Source organism: Asparagus officinalis, chromosome 1 (assembly GCF_001876935.1).
Source record: "Asparagus officinalis chromosome 1, Aspof.V1, whole genome shotgun sequence".
In the NCBI taxonomy this organism is placed as follows: domain Eukaryota; kingdom Viridiplantae; phylum Streptophyta; class Magnoliopsida; order Asparagales; family Asparagaceae; genus Asparagus; species Asparagus officinalis.
The window spans coordinates 108,263,830-108,288,433 of record NC_033794.1 but is presented as its reverse complement, the minus strand read 5'-3'; the positions used below and the strand labels follow the sequence as shown (position 1 = coordinate 108,288,433).

Below are 24,604 nucleotides of genomic sequence, written 5' to 3'. Positions count from 1 at the left end.
ACCACCGTTTGTTAACGGTAACCTCTAACACGGCCAGCAGTAATAGATTGGGACAAATTTTCAAAACCACCCCTTTTGCGATTTTATTCCCAAAAAACGACCCATTTCCCACTTATTTGTAAAAACCGACCTGGTTTCAGCCTCAGGACTGAAACCAGGTCGGTTTTTACAAAAAAAGTTCCGAAACTTCACGGGAGTTGAACTCCCGTGAAGTTTAGCAATCATTTAATTAAGATGCTAAACTTCATGGGAGTTCAACTCCTGTGAAGTTCCACAGCTCAACTTTTTTTTTTAACTAAAAAACTTCACGGGAGTTCAACTCCCGTGAAGTTTAACAGCTATTTAATTAAGCTGTAACTAAAAAACTTCACGGGAGTTCAACTCCCGTGAAGTTTAACAGCTATTTAATTAAGCTGCTAAACTCCACGGGAGTTGAACTCCCGTGAAGTTTCGGAACTTTTTTTGTAAAAACCGACCTGGTTTCAGCGCTGAGGCTGAAACCAGGTCGGTTTTTACAAATAAAGAGGAAAGATGTCGTTTTTTGGGAATAAAATCGCAAAAGGGGTGGTTTTGAAAATTTGTCCTAATAGATTGCCCGCCTTGCCTGACATCGTTACATTGTTCCTGCAGAACACCACAACGGACCCGCCAAAGGTAAAGACTCTCCTTCCTCAAATCAAAATTCTTCTACATCTCTCTCTCTCTTGATCACAAAAGTTTGCTTCGAATTTTAAACGCTCTTCTAGTGAAGAAAACCCTAAACTAGATCGGAGAGTTTGAAGGACGTTTTGAGCTCAGGTACATCTCGAAATCGAGAGTTTTATTCTCGTTTTTGTTGATTATATAAGCTCGGAAGAGTTCCTTAGAGTTCGATGCTTGTTATTTCTGTGCGAATCTCTCCAATTGTGAACGATATTTGAAGATCAAGGCCTGTTGTTGTAATTTTTCTTTGAATCTAGCTGTAATTTGCCGAGGATTGTTTGAATTGGGGAAAATTCTTAAGTTAGGGCTTTTCTCTCGGTTAATTTTTGCATATCATACTATTTCTTGCACAGTAGTTTAAATTTTTTTTTGTTTCTATTTTTGTGATTAGGTTGTGCTCGGAAAGAATGGCATCATTTGTGGATTCATATTCACTGAAATCTGTAGCAGAATTGCCCGCAGCTTTCCGCTCTGTGTTTTCTTTCAGGTTGTATGAACACCGAGTTCATTCATGTCAATTTTGGGACATAATTTTGTTTCCTTTTTTGCTATGGTTATTGAACCTCACGCTTAATTATTCAGCTTATTTTAGTTTAACTTAATATGGCACTTCTTCGTGGATTTTTAATATCTCAGTGCATGTGTTGAATGAGAATATTTCGAGATAATTTAGAAATTCTTGTTCACTATCTCATATAACCTCGATAAGGATCTTCGAGTAAAACAACGGTAATTACGTGGGTGATGCTTATTTTCGTGAACTTCATCTGGAATCGTGATTGTTTGTATTTGTCTTCCAGGTATTTTAATTCCTTGCAGAGTGAATGCTTTGCTGGATGTTTCCTTTCCGACATAAACATGGTTGTGTCAGCTCCAACTAGCAGCGGTAAAACAGTGCTTTTTGAGCTCTGCATTCTGAGACTTCTCTCAAGGTTTCTTTCCAGGGAGGGAAAATTCAATCATATGAAAGGAATCCTGAAAACAGTATGTTACCTTCTAGCTTATGTGCAAAGTATGATATTTCTTTAACATTAAAAATACGGGAAGAATGTAATAAAATTGTTTGTTTATATAAGATGCTAAACCTAGTGTACGAAGGTTCTATATTAATATGCCAGTGTTCGAATAGGCCATGACAAACATCTTTCCTGAGTTTGTTACCTTCTGAAAAGAGTGTTTTGAAAAGCATTGTTGACTTCTCTATTAAAAATCTATGAAGTTTCTCATTATTGTACTTGCTTCTTTTACATAATCACACAAGCGAACTGTATAAACGAGTGCAATGTTACTGCTTATAATTTGGATAAGTTAGATCATTGCTTCTGGATATTGATTCTCTTCATTTACCATCAATCACATGCAAGAAAGATCTACATAGCTCCATCAAAGGCCTTGGTACAGGAAAAGCTCCGTGACTGGGACATGAAGCTTGGTTCATTGGGAATTGGCTGCTTAGAGATGACAGGTGACAGTGAATTTTCTAATACAAAAAACATACTGGAAGCAGATATCATCTTAAGTACTCCTGAGGTAAAAGAAAACATTCCTTGTTTTCGGAACATATTTTATAAATTGCATAATTATCACTTTCCTACAATTCACTTGTTTTCATGCTTTGCCTGGACTTAAAATTCTTGCAGAAGTTTGATTCTATGACCCGTCATGGCGTAAGGGATGGTGGCTTGAGCTTCTTTAGCGATATTGCACTTATACTCATTGATGAAGTTCACCTGCTAAATGACCCACGTGGAGCTGCTTTAGAGGCAGTGGTTAGCAGAATAAAAATGCTTTCTCAGAGCAAACAGATGAGCTCTTGTCCTTTGGCAAGTGTTCGCTTTCTTGCCGTTTCCGCTACAATTCCAAATATTGATGACCTAGGTACATTAAATTTCTATAATATCTGTTGCTTGGAAAGCATCTAAAAAGTAAGAACATTCAAGTTGTAATAGAAGGATAATAAATTTTCAACCTGTTGATTGCTTTAGCGGAATGGCTTCTGGTCCCACCCCAAGGGATTAAAAGGTAATTTGCAAATAAACCTTTAGAGGAAAGATTGCTTTGGTCTTTCAGTTTTATTCACACATTATTCATATAAATTGCAGATTTGGTGAAGAGATGAGGCCAGTCAAGTTGACAACAAAAGTTTTTGGTATGTATTTTCAGACTCTTTCTTTGTGTCTTAATTTACATAGGTGAGACTAAGATTGCAGCAAGAGAGGTTACTCGGTGGAAACTATATAGTTTTTAAAGTCATGCCCACTGGTGCTACGAGGTGTCAAAAGTCAAAATCTAACAAGTTGTAGCTGTCAAAGGACTCTTCTGCGGTTCCACCTCCATGAAACTCCAAAGTTATGCTGGCGCTGAGAGTTATAATTTATAAATTTATACTCTAACATGCCCCTGCAGGTTGAGGCTAGGTGTGTTGGGAATTTAACGCTGAAACCCCTAATGCAACGGAAACGCAGAATAGAGAACAATACACCAAGTTTAACGAGGTTCGGCAACTGCCTACGTCCTCGGGAGCCACACAGATAATTTCTTATTTAATCAAACAAGAAATTACAAATTTAGGAGCAAATCCCTAAACTTGGATTTCTCAGATGAACACTGTAGCAACAGTGTTAATGATTAAAGGGAATAAACCCCTTTCAATTTATCACTTGAGAATAAGTGAATGTCCACAATAAAACCCCACTTCTCTTTTCTCTCTCTCTCTCTCCTTAAATACCCCCTCAACCACCGTTGAAAAACTGGGGATTAATTAGAAAATCACTGCTGTGATTTTAGGGCTTTAGAACGCTGCTGCGTTGATTTCTTCCGCCGCCAGAGAGAATGTCGGGGAGGAGAAGTTTTCGGCACACAAAACCCTAGGGCATCGGGGGTTTAAATAGGCGGGATTTGGACAGGCTGGCGACAGCCTGTCGCCAGCGATCCGCTCGGACGCGGAGGTGGGAGGCAGACGCGATGGTCGGAGTCGACAAATGCCGAGGGTCGCGTTCGTGGTTCTCAAGCTCGTCGGAGCTTCGCCGGAGCTCCTCGCCGGAATTGAGGTTTGATCTACACCCCTTTCTAACAATCTCCCACTTGGAGATCAAACCGCCGTCAACGGGCTATCTCATCAAGCTCCTCTCCTGTGTGGCTCCGCCCTCATCATCTTATGCATGAAGGCCAACTGAAGTTGCGCACAACTCCAGTTTCTGAACTGTCACCGTCTTTGTTAACATGTCTGCTGGATTCTTACTTCCTGGAATCTTTTCCAGTTTCAACACGTCATCTTCCAACAGGGATCTGATGAAGTGATACCGAAGCGCAATATGCTTCGTTCTAGAATGAAATGCTGAATTTTTCGCCAAGTGTATCGCACTCTGGCTATCACTGTGCAAAACATTCTTCTCCTGTTTGAATCCCAGCTCTGTCAACAAACCCTGAAGCCATATCATCTCTTTACTGGCTTCAGTCACTGCAACATACTCAGCTTCTGTAGTGGATAGGGTAACGATCTTCTGTACCTGTGACATCCAACTAACAGCTGTAGTTCCAACGGTGAATACATAGCCGGTGGTGCTTCTTCGGTGATCGACTTCACCGCCGAAGTCTGCATCTACGTACCCTTGCACTTCTACCTCTCCCTTACCAAAGTGCAAACACTTCTGTGTTGTGCCTCGTAGACGAAGTCTGCATCTACGTACCCTTGCACTTCTACCTCTCCCTTACCAAAGTGCAAACACTTCTGTGTGGTGCCTCGTAGATATCTCAGAATCCACTTGACCGCTTCCCAATGAGCTTTTCCTGGATTCGACATAAACCGGCTGACCACTCCCACTGCATGGCCAATGTCTGGTCTCGTACAGACCATTGCGTACATCAAGCTTCCGATAGCTGAGGCGTAAGGAACCTGAGCCATACTCTCTTTCTCTTCTTCTGACTGAGGAGACTGATCCTTCGATAGACGGAAATGGCTAAACAAAGGGGGGCTCACAGGCTTGGCGTCGCCCATGTTGAATCTCTGCAAAACACGGTTGATGTACTCCGTCTGAGATAACTGCAAGAGACCTCTCTTCTTATCTCTCGTGATTTGCATTCCAAGGATCTTCTTCGCTGGACCCAAGTCCTTCTGTCAAACTCCTTTGACAGCTACTGTTTCAAACTCTTGATATCTTTCATATCTGCTCCTGCAACCAACATATCATCAACATACAGCAGTAGGATGATATAGCTGGACTGATATCTTTTGAAATAGCAACAGTGGTCGGCGTTGCACTTCTGGAAACCTTCCTTCTGCATAAAGCCGTCAAACTTCTTGTACCACTGCCTTGGGGCTTGTTTCAGACCATACAACCTCTTCTTGAGTCTGCACACCAGGTTCTTCTTCTTTTCTTCTGAGAAACCTTCTGGCTGGTGCATGTATATCTCCTCTTCTAGATCTCCGTGAAGAAACGCCGTCTTCACGTCTAACTGCTCGAGATGAAGATCTTCAATTGCTACAATACTCATCACGGTCCTGATAGTATTTAGCTTCACCACGGGAGCGAAAATATCGGTGTAGTCAATTCCTTCCTTCTGCTGGAAACCTTTGACAACTAGTCGGGCTTTATATCTTCTGGAACCGTCCTGCTCCTCTTTCACCCGGTACACCCATTTGTTGTGGAGTGCCTTTTTACCCGTGGGTAACTCAGCTAGTTCCCACGTCTGGTTTGAGATGAGAGACTTCATCTCATCTTTCATTGCAAGCTCCCACTTGCTCGCATCTCCACACTGACAAGCTTCATCAAAACTTTCAGGCTCCCCACCATCTGTCAATAACAGATAGTTCATGTATCTCCTGTTGGGTACAGGAGGACGAGAAGATCTTCTTAATATCGGAGCTGGTGCGTCGGGCTCCTGCGCACCATCTTGTCCAACAAACTCTTCTTACTGAGGACCCTCTGCATTGGGTTCTTCCGAGAGGTTACTCGGGACATCATCTGCATCTATAAATATTGACTCGCTCTCTGAGTTATCTGTCTTGTGCATGTCCTTGTACATCACCTTCTCGTTGAATATCACATCTCTGCTCCTGATCACTTTCTTGTTTTCGTTGTCCCAAATGCGGTAGCCGAACTCATCTTCACCATAGCCGATGAAAGTACATTTCTTTGACTTGGGATCAAGCTTATTCCTGCCTTGATCACTAATATGCACGTAAGCTACACAACTGAAAACTTTAAGATGTGAGAGTTTTACCTCCTTTCCGCACCATACCTCCTCTGGTATTCTGTGCTCCAATGGAACCGATGGACCTCGATTGATCAAGTAAGCTGCTGTGTTGACCGCTTCTGCCCAGAACTACTTCGTTAGGCCTGATTGTACTCGAATGCTTCTGGCTCTCTCCGTCAACGTTCGGTTCATTCGCTCAGCTACACCATTTTGCTGAGGCGTGCCTGGCACGGTTCTCTCCATTCTGATCCCGTGCTCATAGCAGAACTTCTTGAATCCGGTGTCTTCATATTCACCGCCATTGTCGGTCCTGAGCTTCTTTATTTTCAGACCGGTCTCATTCTCGACCATAGCTTTCCATCTCCTGAAAGCTTCAAATACTTCTGACTTATGCTTCAGAAAGTAGACCCATACTTTCCGAGAGTGATCATCGATAAAAGTCACGAAGTAGTGTTTTCCATCAATGGACGCGGTGGTAGTTGGTCCCCAAACATCTGAGTGAACGAGCTCTAGCTTCTGCTTCCTGGGGGTTCTGCCACTTGTCTGAAAGCTGACTCTCTTCTGCTTTCCAAGTATACATTCTTCACACATATCCATCTCCACTGACTGCAGTCCTGGGAGTTTTCCCTTTGTGTGCATGATTTTCATCCCCTTTTCACTCATATGACCGAGTCTCTGGTGCCACAGCTTTGAAGTCTCATTGCCTGCTGCAACTGAGATCGAACAACGTGCACCTGCTGTCATATATAGGGTACCAGTCTTCCTGCCTCGGGCAATCGTCATTGTGCCCTTTGAGATCTTCCAATCATCTCCATGGAAGGTCGTGGTATATCCTTCGCCAGCCAACTGGCCTACGGATATTAAATTCTTTCTCAGGTCGGGAATATGCCTGACATCCTTCAGCTCCCATACTGACCCGTTCAACTTAATTTTCACCACTCCTTTGCCCACAATAGCACATGGTTGATCATCACCAAGATATACGTATCCAAGATTTCCGGGGGTATACTTCTTGAAGAATTCTTTCTGAGAGGTAGCATGGAACGACGCTCCTGAATCTAACACCCAAGATTCCTCCTTGCTCTCCAAAGAGCATATCAATGCGTCGTCTCCTCCTGAAGTGGAGGTGACATTCACCTCTGCCTTCGCTTCCTTCTCCTTCTGTGCGCTCTTGCACTGATTCTTGTAATGCCCGGTCTTTCCACAATTCCAACACTCGATAGCCTTCGAGCTGTTGCTTGGATTCCTTGATTTGGACCTTCTGTCCTTTGATCTACCTCTGAAGTTTGATTTTCCTCGTCCGTTTCCTCTGGTTGAATTTCTACCTTTTGACTCTGTATGCAATACTGAAGAGGTTGTAGCTTCACCAGTCTCTCGCCGTCGGATCTCCTCACTGAGAACCAAATCACGAACGTCGCCGAACTTCAACTTTTTCTTTCCCGGGAAGACAAAAGTATCAACGCCCGAACTTCCTCATCAAACTCAATCTTAACTGAACTCAATTGGGTTGTAACCGTATTAAGTTCATTGAGGTGTTGTGCTGCTGACGCGCCTTCCGCCATTTTTCAGATTGAATAACCGCCGCATCAAATGAACTTTGTTCGCGGCTGATGGCTTCTCATACATGTTTGAGAGTGCTGCCATAAGACCTGCCGTGGTCTTCTCCTTCGCTATGTTGAACGCAACATTGCGAGTCAACGTCAATCTGATAACTCCGAGGGCTTGTCTATCTAGAAGATTCCATTCTTCTTCCTTCATAGAATCCGGCTTCTTCCCCGATAGTGGTTGATACAGATTTTTCTGATACAGATAATCCTCTATCTGTATTTTCCAGAATCCAAAATCTGTTCCATCAAATTTCTCAAGTCTTATTTTCCCTTCATCTGCGGCCATGGCTCCCACTTGAATCTGACTTTCTCTAGATCGTTTCACGCTCTGATACCAGTTGTTGGGAATTTAACGCTGAAACCCCTAATGCAACGGAAACGCAGAATAGAGAACAATACACCAAGTTTAACGAGGTTCGGCAACTGCCTACGTCCTCGGGAGCCACACAGAAAATTTCTTATTTAATCAAACAAGAAATTACAAATTTAGGAGCAAATCCCTAAACTGGGATTTCTCAGATGAACACTGTAGCAACAGTGTTAATGATTAAAGGGAATAAACCCTTTCAATTTATCACTTGAGAATAAGTGAATGTCCACAATAAAACCCCACTTCTCTTTTCTCTCTCTCTCCTTAAATACCCCCTCAACCACCGTTGAAAAACTGGGGATTAATTAGAAAATCACTGTTGTGATTTTAGGGCTTTAGAACGCTGCTGCGTTGATTTCTTCCGCCGCCAGAGAGAATGTCGGGGAGGAGAAGTTTTCGGCACACAAAACCCTAGGGCATCGGGGGTTTAAATAGGCGGGATTTGGACAGGCTGGCGACAGCCTGTCGCCAGCGATCCGCTCGGACGCGGAGGTGGGAGGCAGACGCGATGGTCGGAGTCGACAAATGCCGAGGGTCGCGTTCTTCGTGCTTGAGCAACGCGAGGGTCAGGTGCGCGTTCGAAGGTCGCGTCTCGCTCGAGGGTCGCGTCTCGCTCGAGGGTCGCGTCTTCGACTGCGGGGCTCGAACTCGCCTGGGGTTTCGCCGTCGACTTCGCCAGCGCTCGCCTGCGTCTTCCTGGAGCTCGTCGGAGCTCCCCCGCCGTCGTAGGTTGGTATCCACCCTCAACCTAACAAGGTGGTTATTTTTTAATCCACTTTAATTCATGGTTAGTGAGATTTGAACATGATTTTCTCTGGTACCAAGTCAAAGGACTCTCCCACCGCACCAAAACTCTGAAGTTACACTGAAGGTTGAGGGTTATATACTAACAGTAACTACTCAGACATGTTCACAAAAGTTAATAATTGTACATACTATGTTCTTTTTCATATTTGATACCTTCAGGAACTTTATTTTGTATTTTGCAATCCAAGTTTTCATCAGTTAGTGAAGAAGGCAGTTCCAATCAGCATATCTGGACAAAAATAGCTCTTGGAAGCTAGGAATTATATCAGAAAGTTCTGTGTGAAGTTGACACACTGAGATTTGTTTCTCCAGTGACTAAAATAGATCTGATTTGCAATGTCACTTGCCCATTCGGTTTATAGTAAGCTTGTGATAAAGGAGACTCTACACTTGTCTTCAACAATCATAGATGTTCTACCTCTTCGCGCTTCTTCTGCTTTTCCTTCTTATTATTGCTGTCTGAGATAATTATCTATCTTTAAGTTTTGTGAAGGGGTAATGGATTTTATTATTGTCGCATTGACATTACTCTAACAACCATCCTCAAAAATAACAAGTGGCATCTGCATGCCCTTTTCCATTCTTCTATAACGAAGAATGAACTTTACTATAACCATTCTGACCTATAGGGTTTAAATAGGCGGGATTTGGACAGGCTGGCGACAGCCTGTCGCCAGCGATCCGCTCGGACGCGGAGGTGGGAGGCAGACGCGATGGTCGGAGTCGACAAATGCCGAGGGTCGCGTTCTTCGTGCTTGAGCAACGCGAGGGTCAGGTACGCGTTCGAAGGTCGCGTCTCGCTCGAGGGTCGCGTCTCGCTCGAGGGTCGCGTCTTCGACTGCGGGGCTCGAACTCGCCTGGGGTTTCGCCGTCGACTTCGCCAGCGCTCGCCTGCGTCTTCCTGGAGCTCGTCGGAGCTCCCCCGCCGTCGTAGGTTGGTATCCACCCTCAACCTAACAAGGTGGTTATTTTTTAATCCACTTTAATTCATGGTTAGTGAGATTTGAACATGATTTTCTCTGGTACCAAGTCAAAGGACTCTCCCACCGCACCAAAACTCTGAAGTTACACTGAAGGTTGAGGGTTATATACTAACAGTAACTACTCAGACATGTTCACAAAAGTTAATAATTGTACATACTATGTTCTTTTTCATATTTGATACCTTCAGGAACTTTATTTTGTATTTTGCAATCCAAGTTTTCATCAGTTAGTGAAGAAGGCAGTTCCAATCAGCATATCTGGACAAAAATAGCTCTTGGAAGCTAGGAATTATATCAGAAAGTTCTGTGTGAAGTTGACACACTGAGATTTGTTTCTCCAGTGACTAAAATAGATCTGATTTGCAATGTCACTTGCCCATTCGGTTTATAGTAAGCTTGTGATAAAGGAGACTCTACACTTGTCTTCAACAATCATAGATGTTCTACCTCTTCGCGCTTCTTCTGCTTTTCCTTCTTATTATTGCTGTCTGAGATAATTATCTATCTTTAAGTTTTGTGAAGGGGTAATGGATTTTATTATTGTCGCATTGACATTACTCTAACAACCATCCTCAAAAATAACAAGTGGCATCTGCATGCCCTTTTCCATTCTTCTATAACGAAGAATGAACTTTACTATAACCATTCTGACCTATGTTTAATTATTACAGGCTATGCTCCAGCGAAGAATGACTTTTTATTTGAAAAGGTAATTGGCTGCTACTTTAATATGTGCTGTGCATAAGATGGAATATTTAATTCTCAATTGCCATGTTTCATGCAGGTGCATATCACACTCACTGTCTCATTTTTCTTAAAATGGAAGGTTGCACATTGTCTTGATGGATATCACTGACATTTGTTGTTTCATTATGCAGCGCCTTCAAGCTTTCATATTTGGTAAAAATGGATAACCTTTTACTTATGTTATTTCAGTTTGATAAATATTTTGTTTCTGTGTATCGCTATAACATAGAAATGGTTGACAGATATTCTCATGCAGTATTCAAAAGGAAAATCTGCTCTAGTTTTCTGTTCAACCAGAAAAGGAGCACAAGAGGCAGCTCAACACCTTTCTCAGATTGCAGCGAATCTTGGATACTCTAATCCGTTTATAAAATCTAAACAACAACAGGAGAAACTAAAGGAAGCGTCTTTTTCTTGCAGCGACAAGCAAAATCAATCGTGCATCTTGTATGGTGGTATGGGCTCATCTTTAATAAATCCATCCATTTCAAAATCGTAAAAATCTTACTTCTGTGCTTCTGTTTGATGCTATCCACTGTCTCGTGAGATTGGTGACATGTCTCCGAGTGAGGGTATGTTCAGTCATTTGTTTTACTAATTTTATCTTTCCTCTTTATCCTTATCCTTGTTTTTCAGTTGGTTATCATAACGGTGGGCTTTCTTTAAAGGATCGGAACCTTATCGAGGGTCTTTTCCTTAAGGGGGAGATTCAGATCCTCTGCACCACAAACACTCTTGCACATGGGATCAACCTACCGGCACACACAGTTGTGATCAAATCTACACAATATTTGTATGTTTGGTCTTGTTATACTCAAGGCTATTTCAGTTATTCTTGAATGTTTATAGCTATAACTACTGTAAAATCCGTATGGGTTTATGAGTTTGTATCTTTTACAGTAATAAGGAGAAAGGGATGTACTTGGAATATGAGCGGTCAATGGTACTGCAGGTATATTATTTTGCTTACTCTTACATATTCTTTCTGGTGTATCCGTTAGAAAAGTTAATTCCTAAGTGCATATCTATTTCTTTTGATGGTTATATATGAAGAAGCAGTTATCATACACAAAAATGGATTAAATTGCTTGGTTGGTGTATTAGACATACAAATTTTTATGGTTAAAATAGCGTGCACAGAAAATGGCGCATTTAAATTACATTACATGTTTGTGTTAGAGATGGGGTATATTTAAATGACTTGAGAGTGTAAATTGAAGAGACCTAGCAAAAGGAGAAGAATAAATTGAAGAAAATGGAGTTATTGTATCCATAGGCTGGAGGAATTATACTTTGCCTTGTCTTTGTCTTTGTCTTTGAGGAACCAGGATACAGTTGAACACACTCAGGCCACATTACTATATAAAACTGTTGTATAAGAGACTCTCTATTAAAAAAAAAGAGGGAAGAAGAAAATAAGAAGCTAAGCTAACAGATGCATACAAGGTTGAATTTATCGTAAGTGCTTTGGTTCACTGTAAGAACTGTAAATGCTATGATCAGTGAAGTTTGTTTTAAGAAGAATTAAAATAGGGACATTCATAGAGTTTGGTGATATTCTTACTAGAAAGTAGAAACAAGTATTACAGCTAACCAAGTTACCAAGTTATTCAAGATGTTTTAAGAAAAGACCTACCAATGGACATGCAATTAGTAGCTTTGGAAATATTGGAAATATATCAAGCTGTCAGTGATCATCTAGGAATCAAGCTTATGAACCATGGAAGAAAATTTTAGAGAAAAATTGATTTAGCAAAGACTAATGAAAAAATTGCCTCTTTAAGAAAATCAATTGTCCTGCTAGGGAGATCTATAGAAGCAGTCTGTTCACCAGAACAACTGATGAAAATATTTGAGCAGGAGAATAATGATATATAATTTTCACTGATTTAGAAAAACCTCAAGATAATATTGGTCGGGAGGTTACATCAGAGTTTAAGGAAAGAAATAAAACTAAATATATGACTAGGTATATTTAAGATGGAGTTTAACTAGCATAAGAATAATAAGTTATTCAAGAAGTTTAAGGAAAGACCTGCCAGTGGACATGCAGTTAGCACCTTTGGAAATATATCAAGCTGTAAGTGACCATCTAGGAATCAAGCTTATGAACCGTACAAGAAAATTTTAGAGAAAAAGTGATTTAGCAAAGACTAATGAAAAAAAAAATCTCTCTTTAAGAAAATCAATTGTCGTGCCAGGGAGATCTATTGAAGCTGTCTGCTCACCAGAACAATCGATGAAAAGATTTGAACAGGAGAATAATGATATATAATTTTCACTGATTTAGAAAAAGCTCAATATAATATTCATAGGGAGGTTACAACGGAGTTCAAGGAAAGAAATAGAACTAAATATGTGACGAAGTATATTTATGGAGTTTAACTAGCATAGGAACATATGTATGATGTGTTACCTATAGCATTGGCTCCTTCAAGGGTCAATGCTAACAAAACTCTACAGGAAATACAGCAATCATTCAACAAATTCTCCTCTCATGAATTCTTTTATCTTGCGCCAGTTTGGAATGCACTTTCATTATTTCCTTTACCTCATCAGTAATGTTGATTTAACTTCAGTTGTTAATTATCTATCTTTCTACATTTTATGTTACTGAAATTTACAGTGATATCCAAATATGATGAAACCTGTTGATCACCTTATGCTGTTGTTTCCTTGAAACCTTACTATGACTAAATGCTCGAGGATTTGTTGAATTTGTTGCTCACTTTATCTCGGCCACCATTTGATGATACTGGAATTTAACTTAAGTTGTTAATTATCTATCTCGCTACAGTTTATGGTCTGAAATTTACAGTGATATCCAAATATGATGAAACCTTTTGATCACTTTATCTTGTTGTTTCCTTGAAAGCTTACTATGACTAAATGGTCGAGGATTTGCAGATGTGTGGGAGAGCTGGTCGGCCACCATTTGATGATACTGGGACAGTCATTATAATGACGAGAAGAGAAACAGTAATCACGTTATTTCCAGTCTCCATAATTTACTTGTCTATGGAATGTTTTTATTGGGAATATTTGGTTAAGCCGGTCCCCATGAGTCCTCCCTTAAACAAACACATATATCCCCCTGCACAACAATTCATTTTTGGATAAGCCTTTAGTAAAAAGGGAAAGTGCATTTGATATTAGATAGTATCTCAGATCTAAAAGGTATGCAGTAAACCTTTGGCACAAAGCATTATACTTCAAATGATTTTTTTTCTCCCAATCAAACATAATACTTCCCAAAGGATGCTTCTTGGACACAAGCAACTTGGTTGAGGTAGCTCTAAAATGTCAAAATAGATTTCGTTTTTATTTTGTTCTGTAACAAAATTTCATGGACTGATGGTTTTTCCTATTGCAGATTCATTTGTATGAAAATCTCTTAAATGGTTGTGAAATGGTTGAATCTCAGTAAGTGCGTCTTTATTTTGGAATCAAGTGATCTACTTTCTACCCTGTCAATATTTTTTTGTCACACAGTATTGTGGCGATCATCCATACAACTTCGTAGTGAATATTGTATTACCTATAGGTTGTTGTCATCTGCAATGGAGCATCTAAATGCTGAGATTGTTCAGCTTACGGTATCTGACATAAGCTTGGCAATTGAATGGCTGAAGTGTTCGTACTTGTATGTGCGGATAAAAAAGGCATGCAATGATCATTATGATATCTTATCGCTTCCTGAATAAATATGTGTAGGTATTGTTACTTACTTGCACGGTTAAATGTGTAAACAGAATCCTGAAAACTATGGAATAAAAAGAGGAATTCCTTGTGAACTCCTAGAAAAGCACATGCGAGGTACTGTATCCAAATTGCACCTCTCTTTCCATCGTCACTATGTGACAACACTAGATTTCATTGCCCCTGTGCTTTTTTTTTGTCAGAAATATGTGTTAGGAAAATTAATGAGCTATCAGAAAATGGAATGATCTGGACAGATGATGATGGCTTCCTGTTAAAGCCATTAGGTATATTCTATTACAAATCTTACATTCAAAGCAAATTATGAAATTAGATTGTTTCTCTTGATTCCTGAAATACTCATCCATGCTCCAAAATTATGCAATGCCTTCTTTCGATCACTCCTGTATATTGTGACTCATTGGCATGTACATTTACAAACCTCGATAGCAGCTCCATATCAAGAGTTTGTGAAGATGCTGTTCTGTCTTAAGCTGTGAAGAGACTTGCAATACAACAGAAACTATTCCTAGCAAAAAATTACGATTTAGATTTCCAGTTTGCTGTATGATACATGGTGCTTCTCAAGGACTATGGAGAAAAGAAATGAAATTGTGCGCACGGTCATCAATATCCACATACATTTTGCAATGCTTCTAAGATCCAGTGAAGGTTTTTCTCAACAAGGATTAGAGAAGCTCAGTATTTAATCAATTATAAGTATCCATTGTTGAGAGTAATAGTAAGATCTCATAAGGGACTATCTAGTTTAGGAACAATGACCTAAAGAGCATGAACTAGTTATCACTCGAGTCCTGATGCTACTTAAGTGTCATGACACCTATCTTGATAACCTATCATGAAAGCACCCTAATGCCACTAGGAAAAAACCCTAGAGGGGGGTGAATAGGGTTTATGCTAATCTAATCCGATTTAATGCCAAATAAAAACTTATTAACAAATATATCCTAGCAAATGAGATATGAACAATATATGTGCAAGGATATACAAATAACACAATGGTGAAATAAACACAAACAAAATAAACTAGATAGTGGGCAATATAAACAATGAGAGAATTGCGATAGAGATAAACAAAATATAAGTGCACAAGCCAAACTCAAACACACAAGAAATGATCACGGATTTCGGACATTCCGTCCTCCGTCTCCGCTCCCCACTCCCGGGGAGAAACCCACTATCACAATCGGGTTCTCTACGCTCACCCGAATAACGTTTACACCTCACACTCGTTTTCTAGTTCACCAAAAACTTTACAATCCACACTCTTACAATCCCACTTTACACCCTCTAAGTGTTGGTCTCTAGCCCGTGTTTCCCTCAATGTTAGGAATTATAACCTACCTCTAGGTATTACCACCTACCCCACTCCTTTTGGGACGACCCCGTCTCTCACCACACATTTCTCTCGGTGTACAAGTGTATTACAAAGTGATCTCACAATTAGGCTCGAATACAACAAAGTTTGGTCTCTACAATGGATGAGAACTCTATGTAGGCTCACTCTCTAAGCCACACAAACCCACAACCTAATTATACAATGTATGCAAATACAATAAGCTCAATGGTTGTGTGTGTAAGCAAAGAGTAAAACAATTATAAACTCAATATAAAATCTAGCTTATGGAAATTAAGATTGTGTAAGCAAAGAGTAAAACAATTATAAACTCAATATAAAATCTAGCTTATGGAAATTAAGATAAAAAATAATAAATAGCTAGAATTGAGATTAAGGAAACTTTTCTATAATGACAAGAGAGAGAGGGAGATGAGTTGAATGCCCAAACACCAAAGATTATCTTCTCAAGCCCTTATGAAAATTTCTTCACAAACTAAACTCTTAAACACACTTTCAAAACCCTTAAACAAACTTGTAAAACTCTTTAAAACTTTTCTCTTTGTTAAATAAAACTAAAGATATGTGGGGTATATATAATAACCCCAAAGCTAAGAGAAAACAAGGCAAAAAGATCAAAAATCCAAAACTGAAACAAGATGGAAAAACTAGTTGTTACAGCATCAGTCGACTGATGGGTTTCATCAGTCGACTGATGAGCTGATCGTTAGAGGCGTTTTCCAGCTCATCAGTCGACTGACAGACCTTATCAATCGACTGATGATCTCATCAGTCGACTGATGATCTCATCAGTCGACTGATGATCTCATCAGTCGACTGGTCAGTCGATCAACATAAAAACATAAACTTTTTGTTATTCCAGACATTTTTTTTCAGTCGACTGAACATTTTCATCAGTCGACTGATAACTCATTATCAGCCTGTTATGAATAGTAAAAATAATTTTGAAGTGTATTTAACAATAGCAAATAAATTCCAAAAAATGTAAAATTTTAGAAAATATTTATAAACATGTTAATGAACATGTTATAAAAAGAATTTTTGGAATTACACTTCACATTTGTAAAATCTCATCATTTTTCAAAACTAGTCCAGAACATGAAAATACAAAACACATGTTTTTGTCATTTTGACTTAAATAAACTTTTGAAACTTTATAAGATGATTTTATAGACTTAAGGAAATATGTATATAGTGATTGTTAAGTCTAAAAACTAAGAATACAATATTTTCACAAAAATACATAATCTATGCAATATTTTCTAAAACACAATAGAATATGAAACAAATGAGAAAGTGTATATGAATATAACTATTGTTTCATATCTATAAAGCTAAACCAAAACAAGACAATAAATATGAAATATGTAATTTCATATTTATATAAACTTGAAAACCAAAACATGTATGTATATATATAGTTATATATATACATTGAAACCAATAAACTGTGTGTGTATATGATATTGAGCTTAAAGTACTAAACACACATAATATAAACCTATGCCAAATATACCCAAACTTGATGAAGGTCTTCAATAAGCACGACTTGGAAAACTTGCGGATGAAGATTGAACTTGGATCTTGAATTTGAATTGCATGGCTTCACTCTGCTATTCCGCCACATTGGATATGATCGTTATGACGCAATTCCATCCATCCTCCAACATGTTGTTTGCCTAGAATAAATACAAAAACACAAACACTAGACAAACAACATTAGTAGTAAATTGTTTGTTAAACATCATCAAAACAAAAAGGCCAACATATCATTCTCTTCCTCTTTGCTATTTTGACTTTAGCTTAATTATGTTATCTGCTAGTCTTCTGCAGATAGCATTTTTAGGATACCTTAGCTGTCATAACGTGTCACCTATCTTTTAACATATCTCTAGGCCCTTCAGCCTTAATATATATAACTGGAACTGTTAACGACACATCAAACGTGCATATTAAAATATTAACTGCTTAACATACAAGCTAATTCGTTAACTCTATTACAACTGAATACTTGACCCACTTGACAGTTTGGCCTCTAGTATGATATCAAGCTATAAGCTTCCTAATAGTTTATTAGTCTTAGATAAAAGCATTGAGGTTTCTTTTTCCAGCTAGAATCTAAATCGACCTCAGTTCATTGACTTCATTTCAAAGTGATGGAATGCTGAATTTTTTTTCAATACATAACTTCAATCAAGGTTCGAAAACTTGGATCAGTATCACTGTATCAGTATCACCTGAGAATTTATAGTATCAATTTAGGAGGTTTCGGTAGTTGCAGCATTTTTAGCAATATCAGATGTAGATATGGTGAGTTTTGGCAGTTTTGATCATTCACACGCCTTTGACATTGATTATTTTCCCCCCTTACATGGCAGTATCAAATAATTTTTGGTACTTTAAACCATAGATCTCCTCATGTAATTAGTCATATCCATGTGCTAATTGTTATTAGCCAATATCGATGTTATCGGTTGGTTTCTGTTGGATCTCTGGCATCCTTAGAATCCAATACAGTATAGCTGCTCTATATGGATGTTCATTGATTCTTCAAACCTTGCCCTGCATATCTCTACACATAGGTATCTATTTTTACTTCATCTTCATAATGATCCTAAGAACATGATCCATAGAGTTATCTTCTGGGGCCCTATGTCTGGTATGCCATTGAGTAAATCTTCCAGTTTATTCATCATGATCTAGATACATATAACACATTAACGGAAATTCAACATGTGCAGATCAATTTTGAAATATGATTATGAAAAAGATGTTCATTTGCAACAATCAGTGCATGGACTTTAATTCTGTAAGTATTCAAGTGAAAATGTTTGTGTTTTTTTGTTTGGGTGTCCTCCCATGCATACTTAATCTCTATGGTACCGATCTCTGGGTCACTGTCAAGCGAGCCATCTATTCATCTACCTACTTATCGATATGTCTATATGGGATACTAAATACTCTTGAAATGCCAAGGACCCTTTCTGTGCTGACACCACCTTCTCATCTTTACAGAACCTGGAAGATTGATGACAAAGTTTTACATGAAATTTGGCACAATGAAAGATATTGTTAAAGCTCCTGATGGTTGCACATTGGAAGATGCATTACTTATTGTTTGCCATGCTGAGGAGATTGCTTGTATGTACATTGAATCCCTAAGCAGTTCTTACGATTTTCCTAAAAGTCATAAGGTACAATTGACCATGAATCACAACACAAAATATTTAGGGATTCAGTTGAGACGTAATGAGAAGAAACTTCTCAATGACATAAACTTGGATAAAGAAGGCCGGTTGAGGTTTCATGTCCTTGGTGAAAAGGGGAAAAGGAAAAAGCGCATCCAGACAAGAGAGGAAAAGATATTTGTACTAGTGAATGACTGCTTGACAGGGGATCCTTCCGTTCATGATTTATCACTCAACCAGGTCTCCTGCATTAATATTTTCGATATTGTTCAGCATGCTTGTTAGAAATTCAGCTAATGAATTGTCAAATTTAACACAGGATGTGAACTCCATTTGCGTGAGTGGCTGTAGGATTGCCAAATGTTTTATCTACAAAAAGAGTTACAAAGGAGCATTAAACGCAACTCTTCTTGCCAAATCTCTATACCAGAGACTATGGGATGATAGTCTTTATTTGCTAAAACAACTTCCTGGCATCGGAATGGTCACTGCAAAGGTCCTTTCTCTGGTTATTTTATTATTTTTTATTTACTTGACTATTGGCCTTTGCACAACTGCACAATACAGTGTCCTGGAACTGAATGTATTTTCATGTTAGGCACTGCATTCAGCAGGCATTAATTCATTCAAAGCAATGGAAGAAGCTGATCCCAGAAGGATAGAAATAATAACAGGTCGTAAGTATCCATTCGGGAACCATATCAAAGAATCCCTACTATCACTTCCTCCAAAGATAGAGATTCAAATAGAGGATGCTGAATACAAAAGGCAAGGAAAGTCAAAGTTGGTAATAACATTAACTCGGTTATCACAGTCAACTCTGCCAAGTAAACAGCATTATGCAGACATGGTATATTGACCTTTGATCCTTCCTCACTACAGGGTGTATTAATGTTATGTTATTCTCTTTTCTTGCATACCTTTTGCCTTCTATTGGAATTTCTCTTTCACATCTAATCATTTGTGCAGTTAGTAGGTTCAGAAGAAGATAATAAGATCCTTTTCCATGAGAAACTAAGGTAAGAAAAGTTTCTTTTGACCACTGAGAAGATCTTTAATTTCTGTGTTCTTACCCTGGGTGCTTCTGCTCATGATTTCACCTTTGCTGGATTATGTGCCACAGAGCTGGAGAATTCTCCAGGTACAGATATGCAATCTATACTATACAAGTTAATGTTCTCCAGTTTCCTGCTTCTATTCAAAATAATTTGTCAGATGTTTCCATTTTCCTGAATTGCTTGAGTTTCTTTCTTCTCCAATTTCAAATCATTAATTTAGCAAATGCTACCTTATTGGTAGAGTTGAATGTTCTTAACCAACTGTCCATAAAACAGGCTACGATCTTAAGTTTGCCTACCAGTCAACCACCTTTAACTTTAGGCCGTCACTTAAAGGATATGTCATGATGAAACTGTCATTGTGATGGAATATGCAGGAATAATTGCAATTTTCAGTTAACTAGGGTAACTCACATAAAAAATCTAAAATTTATCCAACGTAGTGAAATAGTTATTCATAAAAGGACTAGTTTACATGCTTGTAAATATGGTCTTCTCTTATTTTCGTTCATCTGATTTATTCACAATCATGTTTTGCTTTCTTGAATTTAAGGAAGGCTATCCTCATTTCTCAACAATAATGTAGATAACTTCCTCTTCCCTTGTAGGGATAAAATTCCTTATAGGTTATTACTGTGGTTCTAGCTTGTGACTCAAATGAGCATGCTCAGCAACAGCAGAAGTTACTTCTTTAATTCGTTTGCTCTTGTTTTTGCAACCGAGAACAGACCAATTGTTGTTTGAGTTTATTTAAGAATCTGTAAGAAAGATGATCTTCCCTCAAGCTCTTCCATGATTATCTCAGCTGGGTGGAGTCTAAGCAGTGTAGGCTTTAGTGACTTCAAAGTTATGAATAAATATCTTGACAATGAGATTGCATGAACGAGCGATTGGTGCTGATTTAAGAAGAATATATTATTCTCCAATAACAACAGAGTATTATTCATGACGTGATCACAAAAACAATTACAAAAATCTAAAAGATAACACCAATTGTCAAAGATTACCAAGATAGCCTTGTTGGATTACAGTCAGTCTATCATATAATTGACCATATTTATAAAAAGACACATTGAGTAGAGTTGGAGCCCGTCAAATGATGCAGCATTTGTTTTCGAGGAGTTATGTGATATGGGGGTTACATTTGAGATACAAGGAATAGGCAGCAGTCAGACTGAGAATTCAAAAATGTTTCTAGCATATAACAAGAATATCAGGGATATAATCCAACTGAAAAAAAACCTAGGAAAAGTGGATAATTGGCTAAAATGGTAGGGATACGTGCATTAAATGTATCTTCAGAACCAAGTACAAGACGGGTCTTTGATTTTTGATGAAGGATGAAGATTAGTATTCCATATAGCTTATAACATCCACAGCTGACAAGGTTTCAAAGAGGAATACAGCAGCAAATAGTAGGTAACATGAATATCCACGTACTCCTTACTACTTGACCAATATTGAAAAGAATAATCTTTTTCTGAGAGAAATATGATAAAGAATCATTGGCATATTACATTTAATAGGAAAAAACAATATTCTACTCTATTATTGCATATGTTAACTTACTAATTGTTAATACTACACATAGTATTATTTGTAAATCAATCAAATTAATCGTCTAACAGTCCAAATACATAAATCAACTTAATCAGCTAACAGTGAAACTAAATCAACCAAATTAATCAACTAACAATGAAATTAAATGAAGCAAATTAATCAACTAACAATAAAATTAAATCAACCAAATTAATCAACTAAACATGGCTTGGTTGAGTAAAATTGATAATCTGAATCTCTGCTCAGGCCCAAGGAAGGAGGAAGAAAGAAGATTGACATCAGTGAAGCTTGCTAGAGCAATTGAGATTAGACTTCATCAAATTTTAAGATTACTCTGATAATTCTGTTCGGAGTCTCTCTAGTGCGCTGGGAAAGGACTCTATGGCAACCCTACAAATTAATTTGAAAAATCTTCTCATTAATTTAGAGGTTCTGGGAATTACATTTCATTCCATATACCATCTACTCTAGGTTGTAATATATAGGAAAAGAAAGGCTATAAACAATTAACATTGAGCTGTGAAACAATTCCGTCATATGATAAGCAGATATTAAGTTTGTTTTAGCTATATCATATTTGCTGAGACTAAATAATTTCCAATTACTACTGTTTTCCAGGTTAGTTTGACTATGACTTATTGTTGCTTTCTTCCATTATACTTGTCCTGATCAAACCACCTTTCTTTTATCGATGTCAAATTTATCTGCAGCCCTTATTCCGTGACAGTTCTCGCATCATGTCCTCAGTATGGAAGGTTGACTGTGAAAGTAGATCTTGTCTTTGAAGAGTACAGTAAGACCAGTTCCCCCCACTATCATTTTTGTTTCATTGTGTTGAAACATTACATTGTATCCAGAGTGATTCATTTAAGTTATTCTTTGGTTGTCGCTGAAGTTGGTGTTGATGTCCATCAAAAGCATGTAATTACGTGGGAGGATAATTTCGTTAGGAGTCAAGCTCGTCAGAATAAAGTTGTTGCATCAGATTACTCTATTCCAGAAGAAATTTTTGTTAGGGAAGTTGATCATATCAACAACTCTCTGGGCACATCTGGGAAACACTCTACTTTAAAGAGTTCTGAAATCGCTCTGGCATCAATGTAAGTGGCACTTAAGTCTCATATGATTTTGTCTTTCACTGTCTAGAACGTAAAAAAGGACTCCGAGGGAAGGTCCAGATTACCAGGTTCTCCCAGAGAACTGATCGTTCATGTTCTGTGGATCATATATAGATATGCCATGTGGTAAAAAGTTGCACGTCTCCCACCAAAAATTGAGTGAAAATGTTTCCTGTCAGGAAAAACTATCAAATTTTCCTTTATTGCAGTAATAATACGTTCCCTTATATTCTTTTCTCTTTTGACATATATTTCTTTGCAACTGGGTAGATCCTTATTCCATTATTTCCACTTCAATCTTACTGCCATTCTGTTACTACTTCACAGGCCTAGCTTTGACCTCCTAGACGAAGAAAACGGAGAAGGTAATATAACTGTTTACTATATAAGCCAGGAGTTGAGGTCTTCATATATGTGTTTCTATAGAGGTTTAAGAAAGCATTGTTATGTTGTCAGATCCGTCTGCGTCTGAGCCTGCAGACATTGATAGCAAGTCTGTGTCTGAACTGGATGAAACTGAAAGCAGATCTAAGGCCGCAGATACAATATTTGACCATATTCGGAAGAAGTCTAAAAACTTTCCAACCCTAGTGACTTCGCGAGGCATGGATGCTTCTCATCACCCCCTGATCCTGACCAGAAAATTTACATCAAAGAATCAGTGTACATCTGATGAAAGTGATTTTTCCAAAGGAAGTGCTGTTATTTTGATAGACTCGGAACCGTCTGAAGCCTCCTCTCCCCTGGTAATTGACATTTTGAACTCTCCAGTAGAGGCAGCGAGACAAAGTGATGATGTCTCCAGAAGCTCAAGAAGTGTTGTAACATCAGTGCATTCTACGGAAGCTAATGGCACTGTGAATGGTGACTCAGACAAAAAATGGCAATCCTCCGGTCACTTGATAATAGATGCGCAAGCTGTTGGATGCAAAAGATCATATCCATTTGAATCATCAAGTCCAACTTTTGATGTGCAAGGCGAAAATCGATGTTGTTTAGAAAAGCCACCAGATCATCAGAAGGAAGTGTCTTTCCTCGGGTTTAAGAGTGTCTTCTCATTTCTTTGATGTTGAGCAAGAGACAGTCTTGCTTCACTTGATGAGTCTTTAGCAGATTTTGATCCACTACCATATGTTGTTGAGTTTTTGTTGCCAGTTCCTGTAAATGATATGTAAATAACTTTGAACTGCGCTAAGATTTTGGTTGATGGATGCCACTGATTTTGTCTATGTGAAAATGTGCATGACATCTCGGTCCGTATCCAATGAATTAGACTTTCTTTACGTTAGTATTTGAAATTAAGTTGTAGCTCGGTTTAATTTGTGTGAACTTCACAGGAGTACCTCACTTCTTGATTTCTTTGTTGCTGAGTTTGGTTGTACGATGGATATAAAAGTGGGGATTGGTTCAGTCAAACATCAGTGAACGTTTTGTTATTGTGATAATGCATTAGTCAACCAGGATGTAAGAAGTTATGGCAAATGGTTGGCCAGCTTATTAGTATTTTTTTTGAAGCATCATACTCTGAAACAGCTGCAGAGAAAAGTTTGTTGGATAACACAAGTCAGAAAAGTTTTATTGTAAGATGTCTTGAATTTGAGGTCAGTAGGTGGAAATATCGTCAAAATTTTTTGTTTGGGGTAATTTTGAATTCTGGAGGAGAAATCCGTGGATTTCCGTGAACCAACTTGTAGTGGTACTGCATTCTGTTGACGGAGACGGCCTAAATTTTTTTACATGCGTAAGTTATGAGCAATCAACAGTATAATCATTTACTCAGTTAATTACGGGAGATAAAATATGTGGTGCCCGCTACTATTTAAAGCATTAAGTCATGATCATAGCTATATTATTCTCCTCTTCTTGCTCTTGGAGTCTCGGTCCACGTCAATTGCTTGTTTTAAGAGTTTACCACCCTTCAATTCCCAAAATGTCCTTGCCCAATGCATTCTTTGCGCCAGTTGATTCTTCCTTTCTTTCATCAATCATAACGATATCGAAATCTTACATTAATTGTAAAGGAGTAAATAAAGATCCACTGTCATCCAAATTTATCCCATGAGCCACAAATTTGTTTTCTCCTTCCAAGATTTCTTTCAGTAATGGCTAGATCTAATCTCTCCAAATTTACTTGTTTACTCTCCCATCAATCATAACAAAAAAGAGGGAAAGAACAAAAAAGAGGGAAAGA

At 38.4% G+C, this 24,604-nt stretch overlaps 1 protein-coding gene across 1 annotated transcript; it reads left to right on the top strand.

Moving 5' to 3' along the window:
* LOC109828900 (ATP-dependent DNA helicase MER3 homolog) lies at positions 673 to 23,673 on the top strand. The gene is made up of 27 exons (XM_020395889.1): positions 673 to 798; positions 1,094 to 1,189; positions 1,503 to 1,686; positions 2,071 to 2,232; positions 2,343 to 2,580; positions 2,688 to 2,724; positions 2,805 to 2,851; positions 10,337 to 10,374; positions 10,544 to 10,565; positions 10,655 to 10,867; positions 11,049 to 11,205; positions 11,313 to 11,364; positions 13,320 to 13,391; positions 13,786 to 13,835; positions 13,957 to 14,074; positions 14,165 to 14,228; positions 14,315 to 14,398; positions 18,505 to 18,630; positions 18,721 to 18,917; positions 18,997 to 19,173; positions 19,276 to 19,527; positions 19,647 to 19,696; positions 19,801 to 19,818; positions 22,006 to 22,088; positions 22,191 to 22,395; positions 22,741 to 22,778; positions 22,870 to 23,673. Exons 2-27 carry the CDS (start codon positions 1,110 to 1,112, stop codon positions 23,478 to 23,480), a joined length of 3,375 nt encoding a protein of 1,124 aa, XP_020251478.1. The 5' UTR covers positions 673 to 798; positions 1,094 to 1,109; the 3' UTR covers positions 23,481 to 23,673.

What these genes read in the sequence shown, in the direction of transcription:
- LOC109828900 (XM_020395889.1), top strand. Translation starts at nt 1,110, where the DNA reads ATGGCATCATTTGTGGATTCATATTCACTGAAATCTGTAGCAGAATTG. An exon ending in TGAAAGGAATCCTGAAAACA is followed by an intron (nt 1,687 to 2,070) that starts GTATGTTACCTT and finishes CATGCAAGAAAG; the next exon opens with ATCTACATAGCTCCATCAAA. An exon ending in TCTTGTCTTTGAAGAGTACA is followed by an intron (nt 22,089 to 22,190) that starts GTAAGACCAGTT and finishes TTGTCGCTGAAG; the next exon opens with TTGGTGTTGATGTCCATCAA.